Source organism: Poecilia formosa, unplaced genomic scaffold (genome assembly GCF_000485575.1).
Source record: "Poecilia formosa unplaced genomic scaffold, Poecilia_formosa-5.1.2 Scaffold472, whole genome shotgun sequence".
In the NCBI taxonomy this organism is placed as follows: domain Eukaryota; kingdom Metazoa; phylum Chordata; class Actinopteri; order Cyprinodontiformes; family Poeciliidae; genus Poecilia; species Poecilia formosa.
In genome coordinates this window covers 272,110-291,843 of record NW_006800411.1, presented here as the reverse complement: position 1 = coordinate 291,843, position 19,734 = coordinate 272,110, and the positions used below count along the sequence as shown (strand labels likewise).

Genomic DNA, 19,734 nt, shown 5'->3' with positions numbered 1-19,734 from the left:
CAGATATATATACACAACTTACTGACTGTAAAGAGAGTAGAAATCATTAGTTTACGTACACCACATGAAATAAAAACACATCAACACATATCAACTTAAATTACATCAAACTGAAGTTGATATAAACTTAAATTTATTAAATAGGAAGTTTAAAGCATAATTACGCAAAGCAGTGCCAGCTACAGAGGGATTATGCATCAAAAAAGGAATGTATACAGGATTCAGAATAAATATGAGTTTACAGCAGAGGGACAGCTGAGGGATAAGAGATAATTATGTGTAGAATTAAAATTTCTTTCTGTTACTTTTTAATATGGGAAAAAATCCTGCATATTCATATTTGGTGTATTGTTCAAGAAACTGTGAAAAATGTTAGCAGGATGTAGGAAATATGACTCAGAGAATTATATTATTATTATTATTATTATTATTATTATTATTACTTCTACTACTACTATAACTACTCATGGAATCGCAGACTACTGTGTAGCTGAGGTTTAATATTGTATTTGCTTTATTTGGATAAAGTGGAAGAGAATATCTTACGGCTCTTGGAGAGAACTGGCACTGTATGAGAAATCTTTAGATGTGATGATCGGATGACCCAGAAGGGGGCGATGAATGCCGACAGAAAAAAAAAAAAAAAAAAAAAAAAAAACAGAAAAGAAGAAGAGGGCGTGTAACGGTCATTCTGGTTGAATGTGGGACTGCTTCATGTAAAAAAAAAATGTCTTTAGTCCAGCTACAACGAGCAGTTAACTGATGCTGAAGAAACATTAACAGAGTTTAAAGAAATCATCGTCAAATCAGAGGAAGAGATGGATGATCAGCGTAGACTGCTGGATTTCTCCCGGATTCCCCGGATAATCTTACGCCGGATAGGTAGGAAACACCAGCGTTTGGATGCAGGTTAATGTCGTAATATCTGAATCTTTCTTTGTGGGGACCATTTTAGTAACTGTTTCCTTTCCGTGTATAAGTTTCGTTAACATGAAATGAACGCAGATATCACAGTTAGAATGTTAAAACCGTTTTTTAATGTAGAAAGAAAATGGAACCGTTGAAACTAGGGCGAAGCGGGAACTCGGAGTTGGCGCGGAGTAAGCAGCGTCTAGCTAAGCTCACTTTCTGAATGTGTGCCCTTTGAACCCCGCGATTTTTCAACCGTTAAATCTGTTAACGTTAAGCAAAAAATAAAAATAAATTCCCGAGACCCCTTTAAACGCTAAGATGTAATCGCGTAGTTTTAAAGGAACATTACCTGAAAAAAACATAGTGGATATTTACAGATTAAAGAATGTATTCTATATTCATCTAAGTAATACAAAATAAATAAAAAATGATTTAATGATGTAGTGTTGCTACACAACGTTGCTTGCTACACAACGTTGCTTGCTACACAACGTTGCTTGCTACACAACGTTGCTTGCTACACAACGTTGCTTGCTACACAACGTTGCTTGCAATCCGCCATAATAGAAAAGAAGAAGTTCCCGCTGTTTTTGCATCTGTGCGACCGAGGCAGGCTGCTCTCGTTATTTGTGTTAGAAATCAGCAAATAACTCTGAATAGTCCTTTTGAGTAACTTTTTTTGGGGGGAAATGTACTTAATAATTATTTTACTGCATTGTACTTTTTACTTTTACCTGAGTAATATTATGAACTAATCCTAATAGAAAAAACATGGACATTTCTCGAACATTTCTGAGGTTAATTTAAAAATGTCTTGCAAATTTTTAAGTTTTGGAGCTCAGAAATTTCTTTGTTTTTTGATAGAAAATTTAAAAAAAATCTTTGTGGAAATATAAAGCTTTTTTCTGTCTTTGATGTTTTTACTATATTTCAACAGGTTAAGTGTAGTTATTGTTCTGTTCTGACACGTGAAAGAGTTGGTTTGAATAGCAAACGCCACTACAAACCAAACCTAACGACATGAAAGCACGTTAGCCTTTTTATGTGGCCCTCTGGGGCCAACTGTCAAGATAACAATGTGCTTAAATATTATTTTATCAGTCAAATCAAGTGTTTTATGTTTTGATGTATTTTTTTTGTGCCAGATTATGACAATGAGTTCCTCAGGATTTTTGCGAAATATTGTGGGAATTCATGCAAAATCAACAAATCCCCACACTTTTCAAACTAATGCATAATTGTGAGTTTATTGCAGTTTTATTTTCACAAAAATCGTCAACAATACTTTGGTTTAATTGTTGCCAACTTTCTTACTTGTATGAAACAGCTGCCTCAGCCTTAACAAATCTTTACATTTTCAAAATTGTCAATGGAAATATATTTAAATTAATAACCATATTATTAATTTCTGTCAGATTACAGTGCATTTTTATATGGCAAGTAACAAAAAGTTGCACACACATAAGCTCTAATATTGTAATTATTTCTAAATTAGAACTATTAATTGTTTGATTTTTATTGCAAATAATCACAAAAACAATTTCAAAATCCTGGATGGACTGAGAAGTTGTTCAGTATTGTTTAATTTTAAGAATTCATTAAGAATTTAAAGAGTTTTATCAGTACGTTGTTTTAAACTGCTCTGAAATAAATTAAACAATAAAGAAGCAATTTTTTTGTCTTAATTAGCATTTAAGACTTTTTTCAGTTTATTTGGCCTAGAAAGTATTTTGGTTTATTCCAAACAATAAAAATGAGAACTCCAACTAAACCCCTCTTATTAACCAAGTTTAATAGAAGAAGTAATGTGCTCTCGGCCATTTTATTAGTAAAATGTCGCTAAATTTTATGTAATGGCTTCAGCATACATAAATTAAAAGATTTTAAAGTGTTTAACATTTAAATATAAGATTTTAAGGAGCTGACATGTAATTTGTAAAAGTTCAAAGAACAATATTCATAGTTAGATTGTTTTGTTACCATAGCAACAATCTGATGCTGTGAGTATAGTCTTTGAGTTTGAGCTGTGTTTGTTCACAAATTCATATTAGTAAACTGCAATTATAACTGATTGCTTCTCCCAGATTTCACTAAATCTAACACAGAAGCTGTTAGAGGTCCTGATGTTTTTAGCAGCAAGAGGGGCCCCTAAGTCAAATTCTGCTCAAGGCCTCATATAGCCTTGGACCGGCCCTGCAGGATGAGTTAAATCTGCTCCACTGTGCGCAAAGATGTGCAACAAACGGGACATTTAATTAAATGCTGCTAATGTGACTTTAATAGCTCTTCCATTTCGTGTCTGTTGAGTTTTTAATTAACGCCACAGAAACTGTTTTGGTTGCTCAACTTTATGGGACGAGTTTTTCAGATTTCTGCACGCATTGACTCTGGCTGACTAAGTGAATAATTTGATACGGTTTGATGCATCACCTAACCGGAGAAATAATAATAAAATATTATGAAACCAGCATGATGCGTGACTAGGAGGCGAGTGCGAAAACTCCTCACTGGGCTGAACCTGCGAGATGAGTTTAGCGCTGGTTTGTTAACCACTAATGCACCGGCCAACTGGGAACACATACATAAACTTTACAGGAGACACAGAGCCACACACTGGGTAGCGTGTTGAGATGTAATTCACATAATCCTTTGTTCACAAAGATAAATCGTTCTCACTGCTTCCTCAACGCACACCTCTGAAAGCGCGACTATAAATCTGAGTTGCTCCCAGTTTTTCAGCATGAAATCCAAAATCGGAGGGCGTTCCAGTTGATTTTTCTGACTGGGAGTACAACAGTAATGTGGCATAAGACCTGTGTTTTATTTTATTTTTTTATTGCTTTCCCGACAAAACTGAAGTTGGCTTCTGATTGGAGAAATGGCTAAACAGCAGTGCCACTTAAGTTTTTTTTACTACCTTGAAGAAACCTCCAGGAGGACCAGAACCTGGCTCAGTGTAAGTGGTCACTGTTGTAGGAATACTTTCTGTGTTTAATAAAAAGCTAATAGCAGAAGAAGGATAATGTTACAAATAATGTAGATTTGATTGCAGTTGCGGTTGTGTTCTAATGTGTTCCAGATGCAAAATAGTTCTGAAATCCCTCATTTTTGAAGGTTCACAAATCAAATAAATTACAAACTTGGTTTCATACATTCTGCTCTTTAAGCAGATTAAAGGTGCTGAAGATGGTGAACAATTAGGTGACATCACTCTTTAGCCGCTTCCAGAACCAAAAGCCAACTTCAGCTTTGTTCTTTCCTCTCTTTGCAAGTACAGAGACTTTCATTAGAAAACCAGTGGAACAGGAAACATGCAACACAGGTCTCGTAAAATAAGCCATAGAAAATAATTAGTTGTAAAATGTAATAATCATTTGAAATAAATACCTAGAAATAATGAAATAAACTTTAAAATAATAACAGCAATAACAACTAAAGTAAATAATTTCATATGTAAAAAGAATTATACAAAATATGAGAACAAAATAATAAAAAAGGTCATTTGGGACTTCTCCAAATGTCACTTAAGTTAAAGATAAATATGTGTTTATTTGTTGGTTTCTGTACTTAAGATTAAAGTTTGCTCTCATTTACTTGAATGCATTCGACAAATCCTCTTTTTTTCTGTTTTCTTGGTCAGACTGCCTACAGCACACCATTTATAATGAGAAGTTATGTAACGAGGAGAGGAGTTTCGCTCTGGACCAGGAGGAGTTAGAACCCCTGCAGATAAAAGAAGCAAATGGACTCAACAACGTTTCGGGGAAAGAACCAAACCCTGAGAACCAAAATTGGGAAAGAAGCAATCCCATAGACTTTGGAGCAAAAAGAGGTGAAGAAAAGAAACCTAAGAGGGATCAGAAAACCAAACAGCATGGTGAAAATTCAAAACAGAAAGGTCATGAATATCTTCCTCGAAATAGTGACTTGACTAAAAAGATATCAAAAAAGACATGTGAGAGACCTGTCTCATGTAGGAAACGTTTCAGCCGAAAAGATCACTTAAATCCTCATGTAAGAGATCACACAGGTGAGAAGCCTTTTGAATGTGTGAACTGTGGAAAAGGTTTCAGTGCAAAACGTTCTTTGACTGTTCACATGACAGCTCATATGGTTGAGAAGCCTTTTCAATGTGTTACTTGTGGCAAGAATTTCAGTTCAAAATGTTATTTGACTCGTCATATGAGAAGGCACACAGGTGAGAAGCCTTTTTTATGTGTCCATTGTGGAAAAGATTTCATTTATAACAATGATCTAACTGTTCACATCAGAGTTCATACAGGCGAGAAGCCTTTTCAATGTATTACCTGTGCCAAGCATTTCACTACAAAAATCCAATTGACAAATCACATGATGATTCACACTGGGTTGAAGCCTTTTCTATGTCTGACCTGTGGAAAAGATTTTCGTCACAAAGTTGGTTTAACTCAACACCTGAAGATTCACACTGGTGAAAAGCCGTTTTCATGTGGGAACTGTGGAAAAAGTTTTAGTCAAAAACAGGGTTTAACTCAGCACATGATGATTCACACCGGTGAAAAGCCTTTTTCGTGTGTGAACTGTGGAAAAGGTTTTCGTCACAAAGTTGGTTTAACTCAACACCTGAAGATTCACACTGGTGAAAAGCCGTTTTCATGTGTGGACTGTGGAAAAAGTTTTAGTCAAAAACAGCATTTAACTCAGCACATGATGATTCACAGAAGTGAGAGACCTTTTTGTTGCCTAAATTGTGGAAAAGGTTTCAATTCTAAACAGACATTAACAAGTCACATGACAATTCATGCAGGTAAGAAATCTTTTTCATGTTTAACTTGTGGAAAAGTTTACACCAAGAGAAATGGCTTAACTCGGCACATGAGAAGCCACACAAATGAGAATCATGGTTGACTCTCAACAGAGACATTTTAACTGGGTAAAAATCTACTCATCAAAAGTAAGTTACCGAAAACATCCATTGAAAATATTTAGTCAATTTAATACCAGATGGGTTATGGGATATTTAGTGATCTCCAAGTTAAATTGTTAAAAACAATTAACACACAAAATGTAGGAAAAAAAATATGGCCTAATTTTTAATTTTATTCCTAACCTTAACATAGTCTTCAGTGTATCCAGTAACAGGATTCAAGGGCTTTTGCTGGATTTTTGCTGCTCTAAAATTCAAAAATAAAGACAAGATAAAGTTATTTCTAAACACAGGGAGGGCATAGAGATGGTGTTAAACAACTTTTAAAGTGCAAAAGTGGTTTGCATATCACCTTTCCTTGATTAAAGAAAATTCCTAAATGCTCCAATAAGGAAGGACAAGTAAATCATAATTTGAGAAATATTTTTCATGTATGACCTACATTAAGGTTAACTGTAAAAAGTTATTAGGAAAAAAAAACAGTGATACACCTGAGGGCTTGATTGTTGTTGGTTCATAAACCTCACGTTGATATGACAACTTGTGTGTATAATTCTTGTAAAATTCTCAGATTTTGTGCAGTTTGCTGTTCAACATGAAACTTAAAAACACAACGGTGATAGGTTGGTCTTTAAATAAAACAAAAAGATTCAAACAGATGCTGTTATTGGTTTAAAATCATAACCAGTCTCTAGCTATTAAAAACTTATGGAACAAACACATTCTTGCTTTAAATAAAAGTCTGAAATTCACTGCAACCTAATTTTCATGCATTGATTGTTCTTGATTGTACTAATGTTTTCATTAACTGGGAATTTAAGTTTCTTTGTTGTTTTACAGTTCTAATTGACAACTGTTATTAATTTTGTTATTTTCTGCTGCAGCTGGTTGTGAAAGATTCCTCCTTTTTTCTATGTTGAAACTAGTATGTGTTCGAACATATAGGTTTAAGATCTTCAAAAGTTATTAAAGTATAATATTTCATATGAGAGCGTGTATATGTGCATGTGTACATTATATATATATATATATATATATATATATATATATATATAGTGTGTAGGTATGAATGTATATATAATTGTGGGTGGGTGTGTTTGTATATACAGTATTTATATATATGCACAATTGACCGATTGTTGGTACATAGAGTTGAAACCAGCCGTTTATACAGAAAGCATAAAAAAGCCCACCTTTTTTCTAATTTTACGCAAATAAACAAAGTTATGAAAAAATAAATGTTGATATGGAGGTAAATGTGTTCAAATACTGAAGCTATTTTTAAGGAACACAAAGCAGTGGCAGCTAAAGAGAGCTAATGCATCAAAAAGGCATTTATACAAGATCCATGAGTTTTCAGCAGAGGGACAACAGAAGGATAAGAGATGAGTAAGTGTAGAATTAATATATCTTCCTGTTATGCTTTAGTATGGGAAAGCATGCTCTTGGTTCTGATTTGGTGTAGTTATGAAGAAACTGAAACATTTTTGTGGGATGTTGGAAATAGGAATCAGGATATTTCCCGAGGTTTGCGGAGTATAAGGGAGCCGAGGTTCAATGTTAAGGAGGAACAAATCTGACATAATTAAGAAGAAATGAAGAAACAAATTCTCAATAAGTAAGATATGTTATTAATTGGCTTCTTTATTTAATCACCTTTGCAATAATAATAATTACCATATTTATTTATTTGTGTATTTACTGAATGAGTGAATAACTAAATAAAGGTTATTACTGGAAATGTGATTAAATAAAGAAGAATTAATGATATGCTTATTTATTTCTGAACATATTCTTAATTATATCAGTTTTGGTCCTCCATATATAATGCTGCGTTTATTTCAGCAAATCTGAAGGGAAAGACAATATTTAGAGTGTTTTTTTTTTTTGTTTTTTTTTTGAGAACTGGCACTGAATATGAAATCTTTAGACGTGATGATCATATGATCCAGAAGGTGGCGACAATGCAACAATATGAATTTCGACAGTCATATCCCCGAAGAAGAAGAAGAAGCAGAAGAAGAAGAAGAAGAAAACGGTGGATGGTTTGCTTGGTTGAACGTTCGAGTGTTTCTTCTAAAACAATGTCTTCATTCCAGCTTCAAATAGAGTTTGTGAGTGAGCGGTTAATTTCTGCTGAAGAAACATTTACAGAGTTTTAAAGAAATCATCGTCAAGGAAGAGATGAAGGAACAGATGGACGATCAGGATTTCTCCCGGACTCCCCAGATAATCTTACACCGAATAGATAGGAGACGCCAGCGTTTGGATGCAGGTTAAGGTCTTAATATCTGAAGCTTTGTGAATAATGATCATTTTAGTAACTGTTCCCCTCCCGTATAAGTGTTTTGTTAACAGGAAAATGAACGCAAACATCACAGTTACCCTGTTATAAGGGTTTATTGGTGTAAAGAGAAAATGGAACCAATGGAGCTAGTGCCGCGTCAGCGTTCTGCAGTATGAAACTTATAAAAAAAATGTTCTTTACATATTTGTTAAAACTATCACAGTACAATATAAGGCAGATAATCTTTTGTAAAACCGGACTCCTTTGCCTTCCCCCTGCTGTCATCTGCACACATACACTGCTCCTTCAGAACCAATCGCAACCAGCACGAGGATCTGACGCAAGCTGTCAATCATTCTTGTGGAGGCGCAACACTACAACTGGTTTTCCACAAATGAGCCTTCCATGACTGCTCAGGCAAGTTAGCGTGGCCAATTATGATGGCAAATAAACATTTTGCTTGGGAAAGTAATTTTTTTTTCTCTGCCATTAGCACATTTTGCTGCATGTACATGAGCTTGATTGACAGCACTAAGACACTTTTTGCTCTCACTGGTTGTTTTTGACCAGGAGCTGCACATTTCTTCAGACGGCAGAAGTATCACTGGAAGGAGTAGGAGCTTGATTTATTTTTTCACAGATTATCTGTCTCATATTGGGATGTCACAAAATAGTGACAGTTTACACAAATATGTAAAAGACATTACATGTTTGTAATGTCTTTAAAATAACTTGTACTTTTTTTTAAGTAAAAGTAACATTCTGCAGCTTTAAGAAATCAGAATTTCAACATGACAATGCCCATAAACGTTGTTCTCTATAGCTCTTACAAACATCATTTTAAGCTGTTAATTTTTTCAGTATAGACTTGCAGGCGATGCATGCAACATTGATTTTAGTCGCACTTTTACATGTATCTTGTAAAATAAACGTTTCCATTCCACCACATCTTACTGCTGTTGATTTGAAGAGCGGCTATGCTGAGGCACGAAGTCCACCTCGTTACAAGTCGTAACTGGGGGTAGTCAGAGTTGTTCCCGGTTTGAAATCCGAATTCAGATGGCGTTCAAGGTTATTTTTCCGTATGGAAAGTTTGAATTTCCCAGTTCCAAGTCCAACTGGAATGCAGCATAAGAAGTCAGTGGTGTTTCATTTTCTTTCTAGCTCCCTCACATGTAAATACAGAGATTTGCAACATTGCTGTAGCTAAACATGGATCCTAAGTAAACTAAACAATGAAATTTGTTCGAATGGCCATTGAAGAATCAAAGCGTGCATGAGAAAACAAAACAAAGAATAAATAAACCAAAAGAAATATTCATCACAAATAGTTGAAACCCATCAATATTTCCCCAACTCCTCTCTCCCTTCAGTTCACACCAACTCCATAGTCTTCACAGCTCGGGTTATGGTTGGTGTCCCTCTATGTCACTGATATTTCTGCTCACACTAACATGCTATGCTGATAGGCTGCAGTAGCCCACATGAGGCCCTGAAAACTGACAGCGATTGGCTGTAGCAGCTTGGTAGCAAAATCGCAAGAACAACTACTGGTTGGATTAGAAATATCGTGAAATTTTAACTGTAAGAACAAATGCAGAGCAGACGGAGAGGAGATGAGGAGACAGATTTTGGATTTAACACCTGGGTCATGTTAACAACTCCATTTTGTTTCTGTTTTTTTGTCCAGATTGCCTGCAGCATAACGTTTATAAGGAGGAGCTCTGTAACCAGGAGGAATTAGAACCGCTGCAGGTGAAACAAGAACAGGAAGACCCAGGATTTCTGCAGATTAAAGAAGAGCAAGAGGATCTAGAACACAGGCAGATAAAAGTGGAAGAAAAAGAAGTTTACTGCAGTCAGGCTGATGAAGAGGTGACCCTAAAACAGGAGACTGATGCATTCAGGACTAGTCCTGTTTATGAGAAAACATACCAAACTGAATCAGAAACAAAAGGGATCCAAGTCATCATCCAGGAAGCTGCTGAATCTGAGAAACAAAATCAGGAAAGACGAAAGCCTTTCTCATGTGTCATCTGTGAAAAGCGTTTCGCTTTAAAATCCGCTTTCAATGTTCACATGAGAACTCATACTGGTGAAAAACTGTTTACATGCGAGACCTGTGGAAAATGTTTCCTTTTCAAATCTGCTTTCAATGATCACATGACAACTCACACAAGTGAAAAACCGTTCAGATGCGAGACCTGTGGAAAAGGTTTTAGTTTAAAAAAGTATTTAAATAAACACAAGACAATTCACACAGATGAAAAGCCTTTCTCATGTGTGACATGTGGAAAGTGTTTTGCTTTCAAATCTGCTTTTGATGCTCACATGAGAACTCACACAGGAGAAAAGCCGTTTTCATGTGAAACCTGTGGAAAATGTTTTAGTCAAAAGCAGTATTTAACTAAGCACATGACGATTCACACAGGTGAAAAGCCATTTTCATGTGTGACCTGCAAAAAATGCTTTGTATTCAAATATCTTTTTCTGGAGCACGTGCGAATTCACTCAGGTGAAAAGCCTTTTTCATGTGTCACCTGTGGAAAAAGTTTCAGTAAAAAGCGTGTTTTACGTCGTCATATTATAATTCACAGAAATAAGAAGCCTTTTTGGTGTTTGACTTGTGGAAAAGGTTTCAATGAAAAATGCCATTTAACTGTTCACATGAGAAATCATTCAGGTGAGAAACCTTTTTCATGTTTAACTTGTGGAAAAGGTTTCATTCGGAAATGTTCTTTAACAAAGCACATGAGATGCCACACAGATGAGAAGCATGGGGGAAAAATTAACACCCACCACTTGTGAAATTATGCTAAATTTATAATGTGAAACAATAGAAGCCTAGAGAATTAAAAAACTACTCAATTCAGTAAAGCTTGTTGCCATAGATACTTTGTAACTGAGTAAAAATCTACTCTAACCTTAAGTAAACATATGTTGAGTAAAAAGCACTTAATTACTTTTTCAAAACTAGTTTTGGGGTATTTGGTGTTTTCAAATAAATTAACATATTAGGAAAAATTCTACACAAATAAAAGTTGATTTATAAACATGAGGAAGCAGAAAAAGATATTGTGTAAAATGATTCTGTTTAACAAACTGTTTTCTACTTGGAGTTTTCTTGAGTGTTGTATTTCCTGCTATTGAAGGTTATCACATTTCCCTCATGACAAAAAATTATCTAAATGTTGCATGCAGGAGAGAAAAGTAAATCTAAGTGTTTTTTTTTTTAAATCATAGAACAGAAAACTGGAACATATTAAATGGTTGAACTTTCTCAATAAATCTATAGGAAAAAAACCCTGTGACTGGTTCATCTTTAAGTGGCACTGTATGAGAACTCTTTAGATGTGATGATCGTATGATCCACAAGGTGGCGGTAATGTAATAACATGGAAGCCGACAGTCATAAAACCCCAAAGAAGAAGAAGAAGAAGAAGAAGACGACAGGACGCGGTCTGTCCTGTTGAATGTTTCTCTAAAAATATCTTCAGTCCAGCTTAAACGAGTTTCTCAACGAGCGGTTAACTGCTGCTGAAGAAACTTTCACGGAGTTTAAAGAAATCATCGTCAAGTCGGAGGAAGAGATGGACGATCAGCGCAGACTGCTGGATTTCTCCCGGACTCCCCGGATAATCTTACATCGAATAGGTAGGAAACACCAGCGTTTGGATGCAGGTTAATGTCTAAATGTAGAAGCTTTCTGTATGAAGATCATTTTAGTAACTGTTCCCCTCCCGTATAAATGTTTTGTTAACGTGTAAATGAACGCAGACAACACAATGACCCCAGCCAGCATGCCTAGGTGGGACCCGTGTTAGGGCCCATGTAGCGCCCATGTAGGGCCACAGCCCACATGGGCGCTACATGGGCCCTAAATGGACAAACCCATTTGGGGCCATCACCATATAGGGCCCATGTGGGCTCTGGCCCTACATGGGCAAACCCATGTGGGGCCATCGTGGAACCCGCGGACAAACCCTTATGGGACCCACATGGTCTGCCCTCCTTTCCCCACATGGGGCCCACCTAGGCATGCTGGCAGGGACGCTGTGAGAATGGCTTATTTATGTAGAGAGAAAATGGAGCCAGTGACCTTCTTACGGCTCTCCTCCTTTAACTACCGAGTCTTACTTTTGAAAACAGGAGAAATGTGAACAATGCAGAGCAAGGTTAGTAAAGCTAGCAACATAAACTAATAATAGCGGTGCTAGTAGCTGTAAAATGTAATAATTTGTAATAAATTGTAGGGGCGATTGTTTGTCAAACCAGATATCCTATAAAAGTCCAACCAATAAGCCACTGCTGCACTGAGGTGATGCTTCATACGTAGATAAAAGAAGTTCAATGTCCAAAAAACTTTAAGATTGCTTTTATAGTTTATTTTTCCCAGTTTGACAAGCAAATAACAAAACCTATTTTTTCATTAGTGATGTGTCGAGTAATCCAGGAGGATTTTTATGAAGCACGTAAAACAGAGAACTCACCTGAATCTGAGCAGTTATAGTTTTTATTTTTTAGTAATAAATCGTTGTCCACATAGCGAGTAACAAGCAAATCTCAACTCTCTCTCTCCTGTTTGTTTCCAGTTTTCTTTTTGATTCAGCCATTGTTTCATACAACCAGATTAATCAGAATTTATGTATCAAACATCTTTTACTTGTTTATTCATTGTAAGGCTTCATGTTGCCTATTTTACATATATTGTCCCCTTGATGTCACAGCAGAGCACAAGGGCGTAGGAACAAGTTTATCATTGGGGGGAGACGTATTGGAAACCTGAAAGATCCGTAAATAGCTTGAGCTAAAATGTCAAACAATGGTTTCATCAACGCGTTGGTCTAATCTGACCCCTTGTAACTTGTAATCTAACGTGTTACTATTTACAATCCAATATTCAGATTAAAGTTTCCAAGTCACTCTGTGTTAGTACTTTTTTTTAAACACATATTGTTGCTTTCTTCTTTTTCCTTGGGGAGATACGTTTCATGTGTAACACCAGCGACACTAAAGTAAACGATGGAGGGAAAAGAGATGCACATTTTCTAGCTGATGGTTCAATTTTGCACGAGTAATCAAATTACTCTTTCAAAGTAACTATGCCATCCCTAGTAATAAACTAATACACTATATATCATATGTTTGTAGGCTTGTCACAATAACATTTAGATTTTTGATAAACGATATTATTGTTGTTTTGAGACCTTTTTTAAGAAATAAAATCCATCCATCCCTTTTCTTTACACCCTTGTCCCTTAGTGGGGTCGGGAGAGGTAAGTAATAAAATGTTAATGGCAAAATAATAATGCAACAACATAATCTGAAAGATAGTAAACTTTACATTATAATGAACATTTAACACTGCAACTGGAAGACATTTCAAATAAAAATAAATAAAACAAATAGAATAAATTTGTCTTTGTAAATAAAATTTTCCTTCAAAAAAGCTTTAGTTGATACCAAAGCACCAACCTGAAGATCATCCCAGGTGTATGGATGGCCGTCCACAACCGTACTCAGAGCTCACAAGAAAGGTGTAATATGTCACACACAACAAATGATTTCTTACAATTTTGTAAGTATTTTACCAAATACACACATTGTTTTGTGATCTTTCTTTGAAAATGTATGTATTAGAGATAGTACTCACCTTTGAAGGGTCCCATTCATTTTTTCAGCCAACCCGTTACTTTGGGGGTGGTATGGGGAACACAGACTTCGTTTAATATTGAGAACTTTGCACACTTCTTGGTTTATCTGAAAATTTACGAACAAATAGCTATAACAAAATAACCTGCTTTAAACAGCATATCGAAACAAATAGTGTAAAGGAGGACATTCATAGTGTTAAATTTCTCTAAGATATTGAAAACAAATACTTACAGAATTTACAAATTCTCTTCCTTGGTCCATCAAAATCCCTTTTGGGGCCTCAAGCTGATGCACAAACGTAATTATGCATTCCGTAACTTCAGGTGGCGATTTGTTCTTCAGTGGATAAGCTTGTGGCTCTTTGTGAAATAGTCAATCATGACACAAATATATTTGTGTCCAGATTTTGTTTCGGCAAGTTTTCCAATGAGGTCCATCCCAATTAGTTCAAAGGGATGGGAAACCTTAAATGAAAGACTTAATAGATTAAGGCAACAATCACCTGTTGGAGTCTTTGTCAGTTTTACTTGTACAAACTTCTCTTGTGGAGAGAAATGTTGAGAGCACATATGTTGGTCCTTTGGAAGTTCTGTTCGGCTCCGACTTGCTCCCACTGCTGCTCCTTTATGTTTCATGTGGGAGATGATCCAGATTCACCTCACAGTTATTTTTTGTTTTTTAATTACAGCCAACAGTCACACATTGTGTCATTATCTAACATTACACCAGTCCAGTACAATATGATAAACAAGAGCTCAGGTGAAGTTAGCCTTCCTGTGTTTACTCTGTAGATTCCAGTACAGGATGGATTAAAACGCATCATCAACCCAACAGGTGGAAAGATGGAGACCTCCATGGATGAAACGTATAACAAATTATATAAACTTTTTGAAATAATTGTGTTTTGGTGTATCACAAGCAGCCATTTTTTTAGTAAATAGGAAAATTAAAACATATTTAGGCCAACATGTTCAACGACTCTTGGATCCCTTTAAGCCTCTCAGTTTCAGTCGGCAGTTCGTCACCTCAACTCGTTTTCTCCTGTTAAACTTCCTGCATCTCTGCTGTCTTGGTTGGCCGGGTTTTTTTAGATTATGTTTATTTCATTCCAAATTTGGAGAATTTTCTTATTAAAACATCAACAGAACTTTACGCCTTTCGTAATTTGGATCCACTTCATCTTACATCATGACACCCACAGTTCTTTCTATCTAACTTATAAAAGTAAAGAAACAAATTCCAAAATAAACAATTAACATAAAATTTAACTCCAAGTTTAATAGAAATAAAAAGTAAATATCTCCAACATGGATGACAGACTTTATTAAATGCAGCGCAGCCACAAAGTGTCCACTGTGCACCTGAAATCATAGGATATGATTAATGTACACTAATATTACACCGCTACACAGCTTCAATCTATTATCGCTACAAACATCTATTTAACAAAATTTAGTAATAGAGTGTTATTAAACTAAAATATTTTAAAGCATAGGGACAAAAAAGCCCACATAATGTATTTTGTCCTGATTAACTGCCAAGTAATAACTTGTTGAACGAATTTGCAGAGAGAAAATTAAAGATTATAAATATATTTAGAAGCTCCCTGTTATGTAAACTAAAAACATGAAGGCTTGATGAAACCCAAGTATAAAATAAATTAAATAAAACTTAATGTAATTTGCAATGAAATAAAACGCATGAAACAAAATTTCCACAGGTAGGACGTATTTTTAAGAAATCTGCTGAGTAAACGGTATGTGACGTAACGTCGATGTGCGCATTACCGCAAGGTAGGACGGATTTTTGGGTAGCTCTGATAGTCACGCCCCACCATCCGTCTCAGTTGTTGAGTCCTCGGGCAAGATATTTCACCTGATATGCTCGTATTATCCAGAAGGGGGCGGTAATGCAACAATGTGAATACCGACAGTCATAAAATCCCAAAGAAGAAGAATAGGAGGAAGGAAACAGGCTTCTCAAACTGTCACATAATTCTAATATTACAATGGAACGGTCGCAGTCTAATAGCAAATAGTCAGGAACTTAAAGGCTTCACTAATAACCTAAATACAAAACCAGATATAATATGCATTCAGGAAACATGGCTCAAGCCATCATAGCAGTTTAATATTCATGGTTATTCAGTTTTATGTAAAGACAGGATAAATGGGAATGGAGGAGGTTGTGCCGTATTCATAAAGGAAAACATAAAAAGTATTCAGCTCCAAATGATATCAGACTTAGAACTTACTGCTGTAGAAATATGGACAGATGATGAGAATATTAAAATAATAAATTATTACAATCTGTGTAAACAATTAGAAAAGTTAAAACTTGAAACAATCCTAGAATACTGGAGAGGGAAAATAGTTTGGTGTGGGGACTTCAGTACACAGCACTTTATGGGGAGATCAAGATGATTATAATGGAGGGATTTTAGAAGAGATGATTGAAGAAAATGGATTGGTCATTTTAAATAATGGAGTAGGTATTCTGGTGGACTTTATAAGGGGTAAGGAGTCTGCCATTGATCTGACTTTGGTTTCTCAATCTATTGCTGATATTTGCAAATGGAGAGTATTTAAAGAATGCACAATGGGGAGTGATCAGTGTAGGAATAGATACAGAGCAAGGCCAGGTAGAAACTCCGGGGAGATGGAAGTTTGGGAAAGCAAACTGGGATAATTTTAAAATGGTGACTTGAAGGTTGCTTTTATGATTTATTTTTTTTTCCAGTTTGACGAGCAAATAAAGAAAAAAACTTTTGTTTCCTCTCCTTCTCTAGTGGAAACCAACAGGCCAACCCAGTGTATGCTGGTCTTATACCAGTTCCTTTATTTAGAGAAAATAGACCCACAGTTCTAAAGTTAATCTTAATAAATATATAATATAAAACAATTGGAAACATACAAATAAACTTTGTAAATAAACAGCAAAATATAAAGGTTAATAATAAATATATAATATAAAACAATTGGCAACATACAAATAAACTTGGTAAATAAACAGCAAAATATAAAGTGGACTAAAAATAAATGTTAACATATTTCAAAGTAATAAAAATAAAGGATAGCTCAAAAATAAATAAGATCTAAAAATACCATTAATGCTGACACTGAATGATTTCATAATAAATAAATAAATAATTTATGAAAATCTGGTCATTTAATAATTTTCCAAATGTCAACTGATCTGTCTGTCTGCAATCCTGAATTTTCAAGTGTGTTATTTTGTTCCTTTTAGTCTTGCATGCGGAAAGTCTTCGGTCATTTACTTTAATAAATGGCATGTTTATTGAGGTCAACAATAAAGTTAACAATTCCTCTTTTTTTTCTGTTTTCTTGTCCAGATTGCCTGGAACATAAAGTTCATAGCCAGGAGAGGATTTCCACTCTGGACCAGGACGAGCCAGAACCTCTGCAGATGAACCAAGATGACAGTGTCATCTTCCAGGAAGCTGCTGAAGCTGAGAACCAAAATCGGGGAAGAAGAAAACCTTTCTCATGCGGCGTCTGTGAAAAGCGTTTTGCTTTCAAATCCGTTTTTGATGCTCACATGAGAACTCATACGGGTGAAAAGCCGTTTTCATGTGTGAACTGTGAAAAATGTTATAAAGTAAAATCTCAATTAACTCAGCACATGAGGATTCACACAGGTGAAAAACCGTTTTCATGTGAGACCTGTGGAAAATGTTTTCATCAAAAACAGCTTTTAACTCAGCACATTGCGATTCACAAAGGTGAAAAGCCTTTTATGTGTGTGATCTGTAACAGGTGTTTCGCTTTAAAATCTGCTCTCAGTGTTCACACGAGAACTCATACAGGTGAAAAGCCTTTTTCCTGTGTGAACTGTGGAAAAAGTTTCACTGTAAAATATTCTCTCGATGTTCACATGAGATCTCATACAGGTGAAATGCCGTTTTCATGTGAGGCCTGTGGTAAAAGTTTTTCTGACAAACAGGCATTAACTTATCACATGAGGATTCACACCGGTGAAAAGCCGTTTTCATGTCTCAACTGTGAAAAATGTTTTTCAGTAAAATCTCAATTAACTCGGCACATGAGGATTCACACAGGTGAAAAGCCGTTTTCATGCGAGACCTGTGGTAAAAGTTTTCATCAGAAACAGCTTTTAACTCAGCACATGATGATTCACAAAGTTGAAAAATCGTTTATGTGTGAGATCTGTGAAAAACGGTTCACTTTAAAATCTGCTCTCAGTGCTCACCTGAGAACTCATACTGGTGAAAAGCCGTTTTCATGTGGGACCTGTGGTAAAAGCTTTCCTGTCAGACGGACTTTAATTGGTCACATTAGGAGTCACACTGGTGAAAAGCCTTTTGTGTGTGTGACTTGTGGACAGGGTTTTTGTACCAAACAGATTTTAACTTGTCACATGACGATTCACACTGGTGAGAAGCCGTTTACATGTGTGACCTGTGGAAAATGTTTTCGTCTAAAATGTAATTTAACTCAGCACATGACGATTCACACAGGGGAAAAGCCGTTTTTGTGTGTGAACTGTGGAAAGTGTTTTCGTCAAAAATGCCAATTACCTAAGCACATGAAGATTCACACCGGTGACAATCCCTTCTCATGCGAGACCTGCGGAAAAAGCTTTAGTCTAAAAAATCGTTTAACTGACCACATGAAGATTCACACAGGTGAAAAGCCTTTTGTGTGTGTGATCTGTGAAAAGCGTTTTGTTTTTAAATGTACTCTCAATGTTCACAAGAGAACTCATACGGGTGAAAAGCCGTTTTCATGTGAGACCTGTGGAAAATGTTTTAGTGGAAAACTAGGTTTAACTCAGCACATGATGATTCACACAGGTAAAAAGCCTTTTGTGTGTGTGATCTGTGGGAAGTGCTTTCGTCTAAAACATCATATTAATGGGCACATGAGGAGTCACAGGTGAAAAGCCGTTTTCATGTGTGACCTGTGGTGAAAGTTTTTGTGAAAAACGGAGTTTAACACGTCACATGAGAAGTCACACTGGTGAAAAGGCGTAGAAGTGTTTTTCATGTGTGAGCTGTGTTAAAGTTCATTGTAAAAGTCATCTGAATAAAAACTAGTTATAGACTGAAGGACTTTCTTGTTAAAATGAAGAAATTGTTTAATGTATTAAATGTAATTGTTTGGATCTTGACATCTGGATACTTAGAGATGTGCATCTCTGAGCAATAGTTTGTCTTTTGCTGGCATATTCTGCAGTGAAAAAAGTTCATCCTTTAAAACTGTAAATCTACGGAGTCTAATAGACAAATGTTGATCTATTTGCTGCTGTCATTCTACATCCCTGAAAGACTTCTCCATTCAATATGGGAGACATTGGGAGAGTTTGACCGGACATCGACTCCTTTCCAGAACATTCTAATAAGATTGGACTGGAGGGATTGATTTGTGTTGTTCTGTACTGCATACAGAGTGAGTGGGGTTGATGGGATTTACTTTAATGCATGTATTACCAAATACACAAAGTACTTTTGTGTACTAATTGTAATTTTTTTCTTAGTGGCTTTGCATTCTCAAATATATTAACATACAAAAAGATCTTTAGCAGGTTTAAAGCAAAACTAGATTGAAACTGATGCTGTTATTTGTTTCACATTTTAACCAGCCTTATTTTAGCTATGTTAAAGCTTTTCGCATAAACTAAAATACCTTTGAACTTAACAGAACATTTTAATATTCACTGTAAATTTTTTTGTGAATTTATTATTCTTGATTGTACATAGTCTGTGTGATTATTGTCTTCAATAATTTGGTGTGTATCTTGTCTTAGTTGTATTGTTTTTCTCTTTTTTTTTCCTGCAGCTGTCTTGTTAAATATTACTTTCTTTTAATGCTGAAACTAATTTACCTAATACTTGTTTGTTTAATGGCTTAAAAAGTAACTATAACACAAGGTGAATGTTGAATGCTACTGCAGAAAATTGCAGGAATGTTTAAGTGCAGAGTGTTGCATAATA

The 19,734-nt window shown here is 35.6% G+C and overlaps 2 protein-coding genes across 2 annotated transcripts in view; both read left to right on the top strand.

Moving 5' to 3' along the window:
* Positions 1–635: 635 nt before the first annotated feature.
* On the top strand, positions 636–6,807 carry LOC103156259 (gastrula zinc finger protein XlCGF52.1-like). Its single transcript, XM_016664175.1, has 3 exons — positions 636–882; positions 4,553–5,848; positions 5,892–6,807. Exons 1-2 carry the CDS (start codon positions 819–821, stop codon positions 5,797–5,799), a joined length of 1,311 nt encoding a protein of 436 aa, XP_016519661.1. The 5' UTR covers positions 636–818; the 3' UTR covers positions 5,800–5,848; positions 5,892–6,807.
* A 1,015-nt stretch (positions 6,808–7,822) lies between these two features.
* The window catches only part of LOC103156254 (trichohyalin-like), a 110,519-nt gene continuing 98,607 nt past the window's right edge, over positions 7,823–19,734 (top strand). Inside the window, exon 1 of the mRNA XM_016664172.1 lies at positions 7,823–8,093. Within this exon, the coding sequence (XP_016519658.1) occupies positions 8,003–8,093 (91 nt within the window). The 5' untranslated portion in view covers positions 7,823–8,002. The remainder of the gene's footprint in view (positions 8,094–19,734) is intronic.

Excerpts from the sequence above, each read along its gene's own strand:
- LOC103156259 (XM_016664175.1), top strand. The coding sequence starts at position 819 with ATGGATGATCAGCGTAGACTGCTGGATTTCTCCCGGATTCCCCGGATA. Across the intron at positions 883-4,552 it reads GATAATCTTACGCCGGATAG|ACTGCCTACAGCACACCATT; the intron begins GTAGGAAACACC and ends TTTCTTGGTCAG.